The sequence below is a fragment of the Fusarium tjaetaba genome, assembly GCF_013396195.1.
Source record: "Fusarium tjaetaba strain NRRL 66243 chromosome Unknown NRRL66243_c0000129, whole genome shotgun sequence".
NCBI lineage: Eukaryota > Fungi > Ascomycota > Sordariomycetes > Hypocreales > Nectriaceae > Fusarium > Fusarium tjaetaba.
The window spans coordinates 76,578-94,280 of NW_023501325.1; the positions used below are offsets into that span (position 1 = coordinate 76,578).

Sequence of the window (17,703 nt, forward strand, 5' to 3'; positions counted from 1 at the left end):
TTGTAGAATAACACTCGAACGATCGTTACCTCACGCTACCTGATATAAATCAAGATTCTCGAGTGACATTCATTTAGTTCACGGAGATCACATCGCGCCCGCGTTTTAGTAACACAATTACAAGCTTGTTATAAAATTAAGACCGATCATTATCCATTCCTAGAACACGTTTTCTCTCTATGGCCACACGGCAACCTCATCTGTGATAACTCAAGGGTTTCACAGCCATAGAACATTCGGCATTCTCATAGTGATGTCCAACAGAGGTTAATCTGGGGCGTTGGGCTCTAGTTGCGGAGCTTCATTATGAAGGCTTGAAGAAAGAGTTATCATAGATGTCATATTGATACATGTTACTGAAATATGACACGGTCTCCGTAGGTCGACTTGCTGGCAAACTTAATGTCAACATCAGCGATATTGCATTTTTCATCATGGTCATTCCCGACGACATGTTTTCCTCCCGGTTTCAGAACCTCGATCAGGAAAGGTTCTGGTCAGTCGTTTCTCCTTCTCATTTTCAACTTAGTTCCCCCCTCACTCTTCCTTTCTAATTTTCCACTAAATGGTTTTGAATTCTCAGATTTGATTCAAGTACTGGCAGCCCTTGCCTATCTTTTAGAATCTCGTCTAAGAAATCGGGCCTGATGTGTGAAGATTGGCAATCTGACCAAGCCAACCAGGAGCACATTTCCTTAGTTCCCAGCAATCCATATAGCCCCTTAAGCCATGAACCGGAGAGTTCTTTCTGACCACTAGCTGACTGATTTCTTGGCCATTATGTCAATACTAGTCCATCTGTTCACAAGACAGCGGCTTCTGTGCAGCCTGCAAGGAGTACAAGCTTGTCATGGAGAAGCACTTTCGCCTGCAATATTATGAATAAGCAAGACAGAAAAACAGCTCAAGTCTGAAAGGTCATAGCCTTAAAATGCCACCAAGTTGATGAAATTTCGAAGCAAATGCTCAAAGGCCAGCTATACAGGGACAACAGGTCAGGTCAAGGTTTCTGGTCTATCGACTAACTCACCTTATCAAGATGCGAGCCAACGAGCTCTTGGGCCAAAAGGCCTCCCGTACAGATGCACAGCATTTCCGTTCGTGCCATATATTGAACGCTATGGTAATCTCTCTGAGGACAATGTATTAGGCCAAGAAGACGACCACAGGCGAAGGTTTTCCTCCTCCGCTGAATCAGGAGCTGGGTGCTAAGTGATCACTGATCAGAGTAACAAAGCTTACATGCTTGACCAACGGTTCCAATCTTTTGATCCCTTGGCACGCAGGGAGTTTTGTTTGATATCTTTCTCTGCCAACCTGGTCAAGGGATGAGAAAAAGGGTTGAAAAATGTGTAATTATATAGATCTTGGCGACCGAATTGCCATGTATTCAGGGGGACAATTTCAAGGATAAAAAAGACTCGAGTATCGTAACTTGGTTACTCGCCGAATGTCTGTATTCCCTTAGGTTCGTAACTCACAATTTCGGATTAATGAATTTCAAAATTCCAAAGGAAGCTTCGCATTCAAATTTCTTCAGAGAATCTTCCCTCGACTTCCTACTCAGCATCACTGTGAGTCACCCAGCTCCACGAGTCTACGTAACCTTCCACAGGCAGAATATATATCATCAATTCCATACTCCATGGGCACAAGTTATACCCTGATGTGAAAAGAGTAAAGGAGGTGATCCGTCGGTGCGTTGATACGACACGCTTACACAGCAGGTGATCACCAGTCAGGGGCGGAGCTTTTGCAGCGGCTCGACGTGATGAAGCTCAAGGAACAATTTACGAATCCAACAACATGTCAGGATCACACCAAGGATCCCCTTCTCAGATAAATGAGCGGTGAAAAATCAAGTCGGCTCCGGTAGTTTCGTCTGGTTACTGTCTTCGTGTGGTCAGCAGTTTTCAAACGTAGTTACTCATCACTTACAGTAGCACAATCCAAGAGCTCCTTCTTTTACTCGCAGACCTGATGGCTCGTAGTTACTTGATATTCTTTAGTTAACTGTCTTCGTCTTTCTCTGAATGAGCCACTTCTCTCGTAATGAAAATGCGCCAACAGGACGCGCAAACTTGTCTGCGTCAGCCGCGATAACCACCTTAGTCTTCAGTCTTTACCGCTATACCTCAACTCCCACCGAACTAGTTGTTTCTCTAACTTACAAAGTGCAAGTCCCACTGCGTGAGATGCGCCGACTAATGGAGCCTGTTGGTTAGTTACACCGTTCTTTGAGAAAGGTCCCGCTGCCTCTACCAACACCGTCCGTGATGACGTCCAAGCTATCCAAGTCACCTAGTGCTCGGACGGCTGTATTCCCTGCTGGAAGCGAAGGAACTAGAAACTTCGACTCCTAATACAATGGGTATTGAGAAGTTGTCATTCTACGAAGGGCCAAAGGATCCGCTCTTAGATAGACAACGAGGCTGAACAGGTTAGGACGTGTATAGATTACGTGGGGGTTCAGCTCGTCCCGTCGCAGTTCTGAATGAATTCTTGTGGCTTGCCATCTCAACAAGGAAGCACAAGGGTTGCCCTTGCGGCTCGTCCAGTGCCCGTGCTTTGTTGAAGAAACGGTTATGCATGCATGCACGATGTAGAATAAGCTGGCTGATTGACTCTATCCTCAGAATGGCATAGCCAGCCGACAGAGGCCCTCAGGTGGCCCGACAGATATTGGAGATATCTGCCCAACTTTAGGTAAGAAGACTGAGGATTGAGACTTTGCAAGCCCGTTATTCGCTGGTTCGTCAACTGCTATCGTGCGTACGCAACCAGTAGCCATTGTGGCAACAGTATTCAAGCCTAATTTTGACTGTCCTCGGCGAAATGTATAGAATGTTACATTCCAGTCGATCAGAACAATCGTGTTCTTCGTAGAATCTTCTAGCAAACGGCAGTTGAGAATATGACGTCAATGAGGCATCTCGACACCATCACAGCCCATTTCCCCCTCACTTTGGTGCATACCAACAGCACAGCACAGTATGAATTTCTTTTCTTCTGTAAGATCCATGCCACTGGGGGAGTTATGAGTGGCTGTTCTCCCCTGCAAAGCCAAGTATGGCTGCAGCAATGCGTCGCAATATCCGGAGATGGCTCCGGGCTGTTTTTCCCCCTTGTCAATGCCTGATTGGACGATGGACTCAGAGGAGTAAACTCTCCGCTTGGAGTAAGCAAAAAGTCCCCTGTGAAATTGCTCGTATTTCCGCAATGCAGTGCGGAAATCGCATATCGTATCGCATCTTATCTCATCACACAGCTGATATGCATCATTTTGCAGTGCAACGATTTCCCCATCCTCAATGTCACGATCCACACCGGAAGACCCTCTCCGACTGGATTTGACTTGACTTGACTTGCTTCGACCTGACCGCTGAGGCCACTTAAGCCGTGGATCAGCCTCATTGAAGCGATGTACATAGAATTTGACCATTGGTGTGATGAGGAATTCTTCCGGTTTGTCGTAGATCACTCACCGCTTAGCCTCCATTCCCCTGCTTCTGAAAAATTCCAAGCTCAACCGCAAACCTGAAAGTGTCTGGGGCAGAAACTTGACGGCCGCTGATGTTTCACCCCCTAAATGGTAAACAGGGGTCCATTAGGTTACACCCAATTCCGTCTTGTATCCGTGCCGTGAACACAAAAGCAAACTGAAGCCAATCCGAGCCCTAACAACTGATGCATCAAATTTTGAGCAACGAGCCGCGAAAGCGCTTGCCACTAACATCCGTTCTTCAATCCATTTCAACTCATTCAAGTTACCCCTGTTGGTGGCTGAAGGTGGCTCTGCGCTTGTCGAACTTGGTAGTGGTGGCCCCAAAAGAGCAAGATCTTCAATATGCAGCTCTATCATCTTGTAATTGCTTCCAGACTCTGGCCCAATTGACTTCGAGAACTCAACTAATGGGATGTCGACAGCAGTTACAACTTACGCCACAGCGTGGCCCACCACCATCCGTTCACCACTGCCGAACCCAACCAGGTGATTAAAGAAATGTGTCACTTACGGTAACACCGAGTCCATCTCATTGCGTCGACCGAGGCTGTCTTGAATGTCCTATAGTGTCCTCCCGATCTGGAGACCAAATAGTTGCATTCTGTAGACCTTCATGATCGGGGAACGAGCTGCATGGCCATGTTTATCTTGATGGTCTAGACCCCGCGGCCAGGGTTCCGGTACGTGGCTGACAAGCTGACCGGAGATGCCACTAATTCTGCATTTCAACAGGGTGCAGGGGTAATCCCAAAAGACACACACGGTTTCTCGAGAGTGCAAACAGAGGCAGCTTTATTAAACATTCGGGAACTTAATCCCTGTTCTGACCCATACGCATGACCCTGGCCTGTGGCGCAGCTGAATTGAAGCAGCACATGTTCGTTCCACGAACCGAATACTGTACAGCAAACAAAAGTATTTTTTGAGTGTTTTCAGCTAGTTTCAGGTGGATTTGAAGAGAGATATTCGGCCGCACTGACGCTTGGTTAGCCCGGCCAGTAGAGTCGATGTCGTGACGTGACGCCGTTCGATCTACCACAACAATGCTCCATTCACGATCGTAGGTCCCGAGATCGCGGGCCACAACGAGGACCCTGACGGTGGTAGCGTCGGGATCTTTAGCTCGGGCCAACCCCAAATCAAATGCCAGAGTCTCGGAATGGTATCAATCAGTCTGCCCTGTAACTGTGCAAGACTTGCTATGTGACATATTGTATACGCAGACAAGTCCGCTGGCCAACGGTGCCGTCCGAAGCTCCCGTACCGATTCCGAGGTGCAGAATGCCCGCGCCTGGATCTTGCGAGGCCCCGAACCGCTGGGTTTTTCTGGAGCCTTGTGCTGTCTGAGAATGGGTGTCTCCAGTTACGATTCGATGGCGCGAGTGTGACGGAGAGACACGTCCGATCTTTTCAGGCTGGGCACATCAACGGTTCCGGTCAGTCGGTTGGGCGATCTCAAGTGTCAGCGCCAGGGCCAGTGTCAGTTCCAACATCGATGCTAATTCTGCTAGAAACATGAATGGGAATCGCGAGTCAAGTCATGGATATGTAATCTTCGAGTTGGTTCATGAAGAAACTCATGCTCTCAGGTAAGAAAGGTGGACCCTGTTCGAGGTTGGGTTATCCATATAGTACGTTTTGTAAGCGCTGCATTACCGCCCCCCGCCTACCGTGCGGGTCAAGGAGCAAAAGCTCCGGGTGCTTGACGGTGCTCATCAGACAAGCGTAAAGGCAAGGTAGTGTTTTCCACCAAAAGTCGCTGCTCGGCGGACGCACAGGATTTTAATATCTCCTTCTTCAAAATGCCTCGTGGTCGCATGCTCTTGTTCCCTTTTCTATTTCGTGCGGTACCATCCGCTCGTCACCATGTCCCTCTTTTGCCACGAGCCCTCCAGGTAACGTCGCCCGGGGCCGAGACAACCAACCTGACGTGGACTCGTCTTCTCGCCTTTTTAAGCTCCGGTTGGGTACCTGTACCCCCCTGAAGCCCCCCTGGATATACCGGACACACTGGGCCTCGGTGGCAACCACGTCTTCACAGTACTGTACTTTCTAAGACAGCACGTTTGTTTCGACGCCACACTCTTTATATCAGCCCTATCCGGTTACTGCCAGAAAGTTATTTTGCAACGACTCCTGAGAATTGATCACCAGTATCTTTTGTCTGTGGTAATTGTCAACTTGTCCCTACTTACTCATTCATGCGCCATCTTCAACGTTTCAACGTCGTTGTCCATGTCGTTCGTGCGAGCCTCCCCCTTCTCAATTGTCGACTTCAATCATCACCCGCTCGAACTTTAAGAACAAGCTCGATTTCACGATAAATGTGCACGCAGCATTCGGCTGCATGCCACGTCTGCGGGAAAGATTATCTGGTTTATGTTGAATTCTGTCACTTCTTCCATCCGCCATTGCTTGTATGCCCACAAGGCCTGCTTTTCCTTCGGAATGGTATGCGTGACGGACAGTGTCCAAGCCCAGTTTGTCCGAATAGTCTGAGAGGAGGCTGTCGGGTCATGTAAACGCCTGTTATGTATTCAAAATCTCGAACAAGGGGTAGTTACTGCATACTTCCTCTTTCCGATCCGCCATCATTCCAACAATGTCTCTCAGAGCTTCTGTCCAGCTACTTCAACCTCCACGACTTGATCGACTCCTTTGTACTCTGGGACCTCCAAGTCATATTTCTTTGCGATGGATGGACTTACAAACCTATGCTGGAGGTTAGTTGCCTCGAAACAGCGTTGTTGGCTGGTACGTACCGCCCGCCAATAAAGTGTCGACCTTTGAAATGCTTCACTAGTGGCTTTGGTGCCGTAAGGCTAATAAGTGCTGTAGGCATGAAGGAACTGCCGAGTCCCGACTTCGGTGGACCATCTTCGATATCCCAGGATGAAGGAGCATCAACTGCTGTGACTGGCAGCTTCGTGTCCTGAAGAGCTTGAATCACGGCAGGAAATGGTTCTCGAACTTCTCCTGAAAAGCTGAAACCTAGTTGAACGGTCAAAGATTGTCGCTATCGAAAAATTCCAAGTACAAACCAAAGATCGCATCGACAACATGATCCGTCGAGTTCAGCGCCGAGGAGAAGTCATCGACGAAAGGGACCTCAAGGTCTTCGAGTTGTTTCGCGAGTCGCTGGGAGCAGCATCAGCAACTATTCAGCTTTCGGATATGGAATCGAGACGAGACGTGTTTGAAAGGCTGGGTACACCGATTTTCTGGTGCACCGGTTGTTACCATTCAACGATTCCCGCAGTACTGGTAGAAAACCGACAAGATAATTGTGAGAAGCACATAGCTGCAAGATCGCGGCAATGTTACGAACAAAACGTCATGCGACTTTCATGGTGAAAAAACAGTGAACACCGGATTTTCTTGGTAAACCTACCTGGTAGAGATCGTTCTTGCTTCGTTTGGGATAGAAGACGCTCGGGCTGTAGCCATACTGACAAAGATGGCGAGCAGCGACAAGTCCGTCACCACCTGATGTTGTGAGTGAGCATTCTTGGTATAAGCAGGTAAGCAGAAAACACCAACCATTGTTTCCAGGTCCACAGGCAACAAGGATCCTACGGCCGCTCTCGAGAGGCTGGAGGCGGTAGACTTATGATGTTAGCAGTTCATCGTCATGAGAAATGACATGGGCTTTGTGAGACCAAAGTGAATCTTTAAGGGCTCAAGTGAGGTAAAGTCACTAACCAGCTTGAGAAACAGCAAGTCCAGCGAGTTCCATGAGCTGATCAATAGAGAACGCTCCCGTACTCATGAGCTCCTGATCAAGAGCAGCAGCAGCTTTGGCTCCGAGGGTCTGAAACAGTCAGTGAATGAACGTAAAGTAACAACGAGAGTGCTTATGACTTACCTTGATCGCCATAATGCCTTTGAATCTTGTGTGCTTAGTAGTGATCGATGGATCTTCGCAAAGGTCTCAGCGAAAATTAGATGTTGTATGGGTCCGAGAGATGTAAAAGTTAAGTAATTTCGAAAATGTCGTCAGTCAGGAATGGTTGACATGTCCAGGGAGTCACGGACTGACATCACTGGGCAAGAGCTGTTTCATCAGCCGCCGTTGGAGATCCATTTGGATAGCCACACTATTCCCGGTCGACCCCACCATTTCCTGGTGATCAAGCCACATCGGCGAAAATAACCCCCGGCTCCGTGTCGAGATTGTCCCAACTTTCAGAATAGCAGCGACAACTGGTGATTGCTTTAATTCGTGGTCTTCAAGTCCCCCATATCGCCGCCATGGTAGTCAAGATCCGTCTCGCCCGGTTTGGGCGCCGAAACCAGCCCTTCTACAATATTGTCATTGCCCATGCCCGGTCCGTCAGCCCGTGATATTTTAACAATTGAGCGCACCATTGACAGGTATTTAGGACGGCTCGCAACTCCCGGCCACTCGAGGTCATTGGCACATACGACCCAATTCCTAAGCCCGACCCTTACGACACATCCGGAAAGCTCCATAAGGATATCAAGCTCGATAGTCAGCGCGCGAAGTACTGGATCGGTGTTGGTGCACAGCCCACAGACACAGCCTGGAGGTTACTCTCTATGGTGGGTATTCTACCAAAGAAGCAATTTGGTCCTAAGCAGGACAACGCAAAGGGCGTCATAGACCGGGAGAAGGTCAGAATTCGATGAGTGGCTCGAGGGTTGTACGATATGTACGAAAAGGCATCCCTGGGTGTTGGTTCCACGACGATATCACGAAGTTCATTCAGATAGAGTCAAAAAACCAGTGTCATATCAAGAAACACTGGGGTTGGCGCGGGCTGCTGGATCTAAGAACTGTGCAGCAATTAAGGAAGGCTGTATGATATTTATTGGAAAGGTTCACGTCACGACGGCCAATTCATTTTTTTCGCTATTGTAATTGTATTGAAGCGCTACCCAATACCATGTCTAACTAAGTTTAAGCCATCTATTGAAGCAGAGACGCTGAGAAAAACATCATGTGCCCCTTCTAACAACGCCTGTATCCAACATTTGTCATCCATGAGGCCGTAAGAGAAAATGATACAATCAATGAGTGACAGCAAAGAAAATGTTCAGAACAAGACACACGGTCATGACGACGGATCCATATATCGCCAGTGCGAGGGCGAGTCTACGCAGATGGTGATGTTCGATATGCTCGAGATCCCATCGCCACTTTCGTCTCCAACGCCACGAGTTTCGGTTACTGCGGGTGCTGGCATTGCTAGCGATGCTCACGCCACTGCGAATACTAGTTGTGCTCTGAGCGAGTGCAGCGGACTCCTCAACATCTGAGGTAGGTGTGTCATCATCCATATCATCGTCTTCCTTGGCCAGTCGTTGGTGGTGTATACTATCTGGGTTACTGATCTTGTAGTAAAAAAGACCCGGGAGAATAAAGCTGATAGAAGTTGACCCAGTGCTGCCAACGAAGGCCAGGACACGGTCGAGACTAGTGACTGAGAGAGCAGTCATATAGGCGAAGGTGAGAATGAAAGTAGTAATCACAGCAAACCGAAGGTCAGACATCGGGGCAGTGCTTCCATGATCGCCGGCCGGGGATGCTGGGAGTAATGGTGCTGCGGTTCGTCCGTTGTTCGACGAGTTGCGGTTTGGTCGCCATTTCAATACGGCGTCTAGTGAAGCTCGGCATGGGTGAACCTGCAAGGGAACCGAGAAAGTGACCAGTACAACAATAGCAGCTTTTCCGATTGTTGAAGCAGCTCCAGTGGGATCTGCCTTGGTGAGCTTGTGCAAAGTATGAGGAGGGGGTTAAAACGTACACATTGAGACTATGTTTCCCACAACAGCATTGCCAAATGTGAGGTAACCGGTAATGGCCACAACAATATAGATTGAAGCAGCAGAGCCAATGCTTGTGCCAACAACTCCAATAATGCTCGATGGTGAGTTATCCTTGAGTTCGTTGAGAATGGAGAACATCTAACTGTGTTAGCTGGATCATGAACTTGCAGAAGTTTGACATACGTTCTGATGGCAAGTATATGCAAACACAACGACTGGTAGAGCGCTCAATGTCTCGATAGCTCCACCCCACTGGATCACTCTGATGCTACCAGGGTCGGCGTGCTTGTCGGATGCAAAGTGATAAATCACCAAGACAATTAGATATCCGATGGAGACCAGCGCAACAATGCTGGTGTACTTTAGTGAGTCCAGCCTCCTCAAAAAGCTCAGAGGAATGATAATAAGCATAAACGCGGTGATCCAAAAGTTTCGATCAACCAGATACGGAGCACTATTAGCGTTGCTAAGGAAGCCTAATACCACACCAGGCATAAGGTCTCCAATGATGATCATGTAAGACACGCCAACTCCGAAGCACTTGATTGCAATCGCAGCATCGAATATAACGGCGGCGTTGGGATAGGTGATTTGCGATAGGGCGAAGAAGGAAGAGGTTCCTCGGTCTAGATATCGAGCGCATCGAGATTGCAGGTAAAGACCGAAAGCGGCAGTCAATCCAGACCACAGTATCAGCACCACTCCCAACATGATACCCATATGTGACATAACTGAGGGCATGGCAAGAGTGCCAGCTCCAACAACTGCGTCTCCTGTGTCAGCACGCGCCCAAATAGAAGAGAAATGACCAACGTACTTGTATTTAGCAGGTTTACGACACTGCTGATCGTAGTGGCTTGGCCTCCATGGCCGCCATCCTTATGACCGCGGCGTCGAGGTCTGAGGAAGGTTTCGTCAGTGATCATGTTTCCTAACCGATGTCGGCATGCGAGGTCTCCTCACCTTGACATGTCGCCGGCACTTCTAAATAAAGAAGCGTTTCCATCAGATATTGTAGAGTAGTTCGTCATTACACGGCGATAAGGCGTATGGAGTCGTCGAGAATTCGGCGCGATCGCGAGGGATAAAGCTGGGTGTGTTTAGGTTATGCGTCCGTCTGCTGTGATGTAAGAGTCGTAGGTGTTGGAGGTATGTATATTTCGTTATCGCTGCGTCTCGAGATCCTAAGCCGAATTGCTGACTACGTACTTAGGCGCGAGGCGGAAAGGCGGTGGTAGGCCGGCAGCCCTAGACGATTGCGTCAATCTGGTGTCCCGCGGCACAAAGGCCCCTGGCGAACAAACAGTTCAACACTCCCGTCCGATCACAACAGATCAAAACGGCAGGTCACGAGCGAAGTGCCAACGAGGCTGTTGTGAATGATTGAGATGCAGGAGGAAGAAGACACAGTCAGGAGACAAGTTCCTGACAGGCCCTGGTCTCTTGCACGATCCTTGAAGAGCTGCTAGAGTATTGTGCCGAACTCCTGCGGCCAATGAGCGCGCGCCAAGGTCATAATTTGGCGAATCATCGGGCTTTCTGATCCTAATCTGGGGAACAGCTTCAAGGCATGAGACGAGGAGCATGCCAGCTTCTTCATGATAAAGAGAAGTAAGTGGCTTATCATTTAACAAATTCATTCTTGTAGATTGACCATAAAATCTCTACAATGCAGTTTTCCATTTTGCTTCTCATATTCTTTGACCAAAGTGCGCCGTTTGATGCGACAACAAAGGCCATTCTGCAGGTCTCACAAGTTCATGACAATGGATCATGAGGACCCCACTCTTTTCTTCTAACTGGTACGTACTGTACCTTACCTTAGTGACCTGACAGGCCTCACCTTTGTGCCGCGCGCTCTCTGTCACGATGGCCACCAAGATGGACCAAACAACTCTCTCGACGCTCGATTTGTTGGAATCACGGCTTCTCCGAATCGAGCATCTTCTCTATGGCCAGAACCAATCACCGGCGCTGGCTCAAGATCAGTCGGCGACTAGCCAGCTCAACAAGCTCGAGCGACGTTTCTCGATGCTCCTGTCCGATGTCCGCGTTTACCACGAGCTCATGAGGATATGTATGTATCAGGAATATATATTTTGAAGTCTCAGCCCATACTGAACCCCTGCTAGACAGAGCTCACCCCGATTTCTTTCATTCGTCCGACCCATCAGAGCCACCCTCGCAGCTGGACATTGATGCACTCCAATCCATTGTTCTAGCCTCAGCGTCCGCCTTTCCTGCGACTCTATCGTCCCTTACCGCGATCAAAGACAGTCCGATTCCTGATCCTGCGGATAGCGCAGCGCTTGTGGCGTTACAGGATAGAATGAAAGCAATCGAAGCAACCCAAATCGCACAAGCTACTGAGATGGCCGACCTTCGACAAAGGAGCGAGATCGCGGTTCGTTCCTGGTACGAAACAGGTATCCTTAGTAACTCGAAAGCGATGGCCAGCCTCGAGTCTCGAGTAAAGGTTGTTGAGCGCCAGGTGAGGAGGGCAGAGCGAGAGTTGGAGGCTGAAGATGAGCTATGAAAACATGTTCAAAGATACCCTTGAAATTAAGGCATTGGTTGATTTAGATCCGTTAGTTCTGCAAGTAGAACTATATACAGCGCATACCTATAACCTGCCCCAGTGACCCAAGATATCCACTCAGCGATGTATTGGAGTTCATTTTCGGCAAGTCAAATATTGGCTATTTGTTTTTGTTGGCCTCTTTTCCAAAGCCAGTCTTGTAGCAAGGAGTTGTGCGGACATGTTTACAGTGAGGCCGAACTGTATCAACTCATTGTGTGCACTTGACATCTTGGTAGGAGGACATCAAATATTGATCTCCTCTCCATCTTGGAATAAAGCCATGGAATTGTTCTTGGAAGTCCCACCCTCTATGCTAATACTAACCTTTTGTTGATCAGAGCAGTGGTCATGAACATCGCAATCTTATTGCGATTACCCGTGTAATGCAACTAACATCTTGCTTTAATTTCATAGTAGTCCACTTCCAGGATGTCCTTAGCCTGACAATCGCTTTTGTAGCCATCACATTGAACATATTCATTGTTCCCGGTATCTAAAGAATGAAAGGCTGTCTTTGTGCCTGAGTAGATAGTAAATGCCATCGAGGATTGCGAAAGTGCAGGAGGATTGTTTCAGAAGTTGATGCACCGACTTGGTGTTCACACTCGTCGCCATCACCGTGACCAGATAGCCAGACCTCTTTACAGTTTATGTGTAAGACGATCCAGATACTACCTGGATATACACATCCTGATGGACTCCAATCTTTTTTATTGCCTACTAATGAGAGCTCAGCGCTGCGCCTCAAATACCCTATAAGTGTTTCAATATTGTTTTGCTGTCACATGGCGGGATTGATAAGAAGCAGTGTTTGAACCAACGTGCCTTGGGACAATCATGATACTACATGAGATGGCGGATTGTGACCTTCATTAGAGTATTTTTATGAGATGTAGAACTTCACAGTGACAGGATGAGGGTGAAAAAAGAATTTGAGGTTTCGCCAGTTGGACATGATACATATCTTCTAACTCGAATCAACTCCAGGTTTGCAGATATGTGTTCTAGCTGCTCTACCGAAACAGTCCATAGACTCGCGATTGGTTTGGCAGTCAGTTCATACGTCACCCTTTGCGAAGCTTCCAATGATCATTGCTACCAAGACTGTCAAAAGCGGAAGACAGCTAAAGCCCGTGTAACAGGTGTGTTTAGAAATCCTCGGGTTTTGGCATTGCCAGCTTGGGATTCCTATCTAACGTGTTCCCGCGTTATTCGGCTTACGAACACTAGGCTATTTCCGCAGCTTCTTGGTACTATGCATCTGTCAAGCTACGACTCACCGATGGCTAGTGGATCATGGATCCATATGAAGCTTCGAGCTGTTGAGCTGTACCTGACACTAAATGCATGTTACCTTAGGTGGTCTAGTTCCATGTCATTGGATGTAATCAGCTCCAAAGAACAAGTGCAAGCCGTGTAAGTACCAATTCTTGTAGAAGGCAGCCATACAACAATAAGATGAGCCTCGAAGCAAGAGATATTGCAGGGCCATTGGCCATAACTGGCCCTGATAGACAATGCTAGCCACAGAAAGTCCAGATGATCAGCAACGCGACCGTTGGGATCCAGCCCAAGCTTTTTGGTCAACTGGAGCAGCTCCACAACCAATGCTGCACTGTCATCAATCGATCTGCTCTGTAGCACAGCCGATCATCAAGACAAAGAGAGGCCACGCGTCGATGAATGATGAATATGACAAAGTGAGACTTTCACATTGAATGTCATGAAGATCGATCGGAAGGGAAAATCCGCGGCTATGCGGCTTATCGTTCGTTGAGTTTGGTGGTTCCAGGGGTAAATGCCCTCCCGTGACAGGGGTCAGCCAAAGTTTCATAGAAAAGCCCTTGGTGGGTTTTCGTCAGCATAGTTGAGCTAGGGGAGGAAACAAAACTTGGGACCTTGAACCTAACTGATAAAAAGACTTAGGTAACTTAGTATAAATTTAGGGTGAGTTTTAGGATACCCTTTGTAGAGTCTATTTTGTTAGGCCTAAAGCTAGGGTCTCGTGTTTTCTTGCTCCCAGAGGTTGAGTAACATGGGATGAATCGAGACACTGGGCCTGTCAGAGCCCTTGGCGGGAAGTGAGGCAGCCGGTCACAAGTTGGGTTTAAGTGTAGGACAAGACCTGAAGATTCAGGTTTGATGTTGTTGAAGATACCTGAGGTGGCGCGCTGCTGGCTTGAATCAGGTAAGTATCACATTAGGGGGGTTGCAGGGCATTGCACTTTGAAGTTTGAATACAGCGAGAGAACGAAACTGGATGGTTGAGGAGGATTACCTCGTGACGCTGTCAGGAAAGAATAAAGTCATTCGACAAAAGATGATAGATCCGCAACGGTATCGATTAGCTGTGCCGATCTAACGGAACTGGTTTAGAACGATCAGCTGTCGCTGGGGTCTGATGCAAGCAATTGCAAGGCATTGAATATCAGATCTTTTTGAGCAGAAGACGCTCGGACAACATTGAATTGGAAGTTCAACTTCTGTGTTGAAACGGCCCGAAAAAGTCTACCACATTCGAATGGTTGTCACGAGGCAGAGCGTAGTCAATGTTTCACATTAGTGATTTATTCGAGTTAAACACCAGCCACTCGTTGATGAAAAGGATCCAATGTCTTGCATCTTTTAAGAAGGCGCACGCGAGCCTTCTTTGGCTTGAGTTGATCTGCCTCTTGTCAGCGTTTTCTCTTGTAGTATGAACGCCGAGAATTCACGAACTCTGGCCCTGTGCTTGACCAGATGGTATCGATGAAACTCCCGCAACGGAGTCAAGGCCTCACAACCAGCCAATAGCCCGCATTAGACTTGACCCTAGTCGAACCTCAAACGAGGTGGGGTAGAATGAGTAGGCCAATTTGCAACAGCACATGGACGGTGTTGCCGTGGATCGAAGTGTTTTGCAGCCACAGTATTTTGAACTGGGCTGACTGTTTTTGAGACGAGTCAGATAGAATTCCTGTCCAGGGCGCCGTCAACTTGGTGATGTCGGCTGGGGTAGGTTGGGGTTTCCAAGACAGTGTGTACCCTAACCTTCTGGACAACAGTCACAGTAGCATCCATTCCTGTGATAGCCTGGATGGGTGATGGCAGCTGAACATGCCAGAATAAGTTGAAGGCTGCCTGCACTCTACACCCAGCTTTGGCTGCTTCCATTTCTCACCTTGATGAATATTGAACGCACTGGAAGGAATATCGATACCAATAAACCATCGCCCACAAGCAAGACATTGAAACGAAACAGCTGCTCTCTGTCGTCTCTAATCCAACCACGGACTCGGCTTGCTAAAGTTGTCCGGCTTCTCTCCCTCTGCGCAAAATCCACCCTGTCACGGCCACGACAGCTTCTCCAGATCCCAGAACTTGGGCCCGAGCCAACGAGCAGACGAAGCGCCACATTGAACAAGGGGCAGGGCGAGATTTGATTTGCTCAGAGCACTCGGAACCATCGTCTGCCTTTCATTTCCCTCTGTAGTGGATTTGAGGCCCTGAACCTGAGCGACACCCACTGGACAGCCACATTAGCTTTCCATCGGTTCCTGCCTGGAATCTCATCGTCTTTTCCTTTCGACGAGTTCTTTTCCTGACAACCATCTAATTCACTCATTTCCATATCATTGATTGATATACCTCCCTCTTCAATTCGTTACACGGACTCAATACGAACCGGAATCGGGCCAAAACTGGCAGTCCCTTGTCTCCCTTCCCCTGAAATTGTGCCCTTCCCGTCTGACTGTGACCGCGTCAGTCTGCCGCTGCGACGCTACACACGGCGGTACCTTATTACTGGTCTGGTTACCAAGAAGTACGGCACGGCCATCGCTTCCCATTCGTTGCAGCGCTCATTGGGGTGGCAGTGGCTTTCATTCAGCACAGAACTGCCACTTGTTGTTCCTCTTTACAGCCGCGCGCATTTGTACCGTATCTTGCACGAGTTGCGCGAGCGGGCTATTGTTATTGTTATTTTACTTCCTCGACCACACTCATCGACTTGGGCTCCTCACAGCTTTGTTCACGCCGCAATATCCACTATCTCGCGCGTGCTGAACCTAAGGTTCTGTGTGTGCCCGTTGAAATAGGTCCCTGGTCTAGAACTGAACTGGACTGGACTGCCCCCTGCATTTTCCCCCTTCTCTCACCAGCGCATCCCGCTCATCCATCCCATCCACTCAATCTGTCCATCTCTTCCCATTTCAAACCGTCCGTTCAATTCAATTCAATCATTTCCACCCTCTCCTTCTTTTCTTCCTTTCCCTCCCACTGAATCCACTCACCTGAGGTAATATTCTATCGCAACCACAGGCTTGGGTCATTCCACTCCTTTCTTTTCCATCTTCTATTATTACCTACCTATTTCCTTGTCATTCGACTTTCCTCCTCTGTCGCGACCTCCCGCTCGTCTTACGCCAACCGAAATCCTACAAACGATCGACACTGTTTCGCTTCGCTTGGCTCTGCACAGCACAGCAACGAATTGCATCGATTCCGACACAGCCTCTTCGCATTTACATCGTTTTTCTTCCGACGAATGCTCCGGTAGCAATCGACTCTGCTTACGCCTGTTTGCCAACCGACCATCATCAACGAAGAAAGCGCGTGCCCTCACTCTAGCATAAGCCTCGATCGCCAGCTCGTTCGACACCGTTGTTCCTTATGCCATCGTATTCTCTCAACTCTCCCTCGCTTCAGAAAATGGATCACTCAAGAATGTATGGCCAGCGCAAGGGCATTCAGATGAGCAACATCCTCGGCGACCCCTTCGCCCTGGCCACGCTCTCTATTAGCACGGTGCGTTCCTCTTGCGCTCTGCCACAGCCCTACCACTAATTGACCTTTGCAGCTCGCCTGGTTTATCACCTTTGTCTCTTGTATTATTGGACGGATACAACAAAATAGCGATGCCGACCTTGCTAAGAACGACCCTTTCCCAACTTTCGTGTGGTGGAGCTGCATCTACTGTCTATGCCTCATTGTTGGCGTCTTCGTCGTCATTGGAAGCGACGCAGTTCACACCTACCACGTTGCTGTGACTGGTTATCTCGCAGCAGGAATTGTTCTTGTTTCATCCGGAATTAATCAGCTCCTTTACTCTAACAGCGGCGCCCGCGAGGCTGCCTCTGCTGGCTTCATTCTGCTGGCCATGGTTATCGTGAGTTCCATTCCAGATCGACCTTAGACGTAAATCTCATAGCGATTCAGGTTATTTGGACGTTTTACTTTGGATCCAGCCCCTCTTCAACTCCTCGAGCTTTCCTCGACTCATTCGCCCTTGCCAAAGAATCCACTACGATTCATCGATCTACTATGAACGCCTACGGTGGCCGCCCCGAGACATCCAACTCGGTCCAGCCCCCTCAGATGTACACTTCTGCTCAGCTTAATGGTTTTGAGAACCCATCGCCTGTGGGAGGTATCTCGCAAGTTGGAGGAGCACGTGGATCAGCAGTTCCCCAAAGCTTTACCAACTCAGTCATGCAACAACCACCACAAGCCAAGCCAAACAACTCTCCCGGCAACGACACCGAGGTCGTGCCACCCACTGAATATCCCTATAGGGCAAAGGCCATCTACAGCTACGAGGCCAATCCGGATGATGCCAATGAAATTTCATTCTCCAAGCACGAGATACTCGAGGTGTCGGATGTTAGCGGAAGGTGGTGGCAAGCGCGCAAAGAGAGCGGCGAGACGGGTATTGCGCCCAGCAACTACCTCATCCTGTTATGAGCAACGATCCATGCATGGATTCCCTGGGATACCCGTTCGGCGATGTGCGATATGTCGCCCGTCGAACACCGTCAGACCCACGTACGGGCTGCTCGTTCATTGTTTG

At 48.7% G+C, this 17,703-nt stretch overlaps 5 protein-coding genes across 5 annotated transcripts; 3 read left to right on the forward strand and 2 right to left on the reverse strand.

Annotated features, from left to right (window-relative positions):
- Nucleotides 1-6,114: 6,114 nt before the first annotated feature.
- On the reverse strand, nucleotides 6,115-7,382 carry FTJAE_6609 (NAD(P)H-hydrate epimerase; the record flags this gene model as incomplete). Its single annotated transcript, XM_037353238.1, has 7 exons — nucleotides 6,115-6,217; nucleotides 6,268-6,496; nucleotides 6,547-6,643; nucleotides 6,897-6,991; nucleotides 7,046-7,111; nucleotides 7,208-7,316; nucleotides 7,371-7,382. The coding sequence occupies 7 exons, from the start codon at nucleotides 7,380-7,382 to the stop codon at nucleotides 6,115-6,117; spliced, it is 711 nt and encodes a 236-aa protein (XP_037206282.1).
- Nucleotides 7,383-7,756: 374 nt separating this feature from the next.
- On the forward strand, nucleotides 7,757-8,155 carry FTJAE_6610 (ribosomal S16 mitochondrial; the record flags this gene model as incomplete). Its single annotated transcript, XM_037353240.1, has 2 exons — nucleotides 7,757-7,833; nucleotides 7,888-8,155. 2 exons carry the CDS (start codon nucleotides 7,757-7,759, stop codon nucleotides 8,153-8,155), a joined length of 345 nt encoding a protein of 114 aa, XP_037206283.1.
- A 381-nt stretch (nucleotides 8,156-8,536) lies between these two features.
- Nucleotides 8,537-10,221, reverse strand: FTJAE_6611 (amino acid transporter; the record flags this gene model as incomplete). The annotated part of the gene is made up of 4 exons (XM_037353241.1): nucleotides 8,537-9,225; nucleotides 9,274-9,433; nucleotides 9,479-10,059; nucleotides 10,113-10,221. 4 exons carry the CDS (start codon nucleotides 10,219-10,221, stop codon nucleotides 8,537-8,539), a joined length of 1,539 nt encoding a protein of 512 aa, XP_037206284.1.
- A 943-nt stretch (nucleotides 10,222-11,164) lies between these two features.
- FTJAE_6612 (RO-10-like protein) lies at nucleotides 11,165-11,831 on the forward strand (the record flags this gene model as incomplete). Its single annotated transcript, XM_037353242.1, has 2 exons — nucleotides 11,165-11,372; nucleotides 11,428-11,831. 2 exons carry the CDS (start codon nucleotides 11,165-11,167, stop codon nucleotides 11,829-11,831), a joined length of 612 nt encoding a protein of 203 aa, XP_037206285.1.
- Nucleotides 11,832-16,565: 4,734 nt separating this feature from the next.
- On the forward strand, nucleotides 16,566-17,597 carry FTJAE_6613 (osmosensor SHO1; the record flags this gene model as incomplete). Its single annotated transcript, XM_037353243.1, has 3 exons — nucleotides 16,566-16,661; nucleotides 16,714-17,022; nucleotides 17,073-17,597. The coding sequence occupies 3 exons, from the start codon at nucleotides 16,566-16,568 to the stop codon at nucleotides 17,595-17,597; spliced, it is 930 nt and encodes a 309-aa protein (XP_037206286.1).
- Between the last annotated feature and the right edge of the window lie 106 nt (nucleotides 17,598-17,703).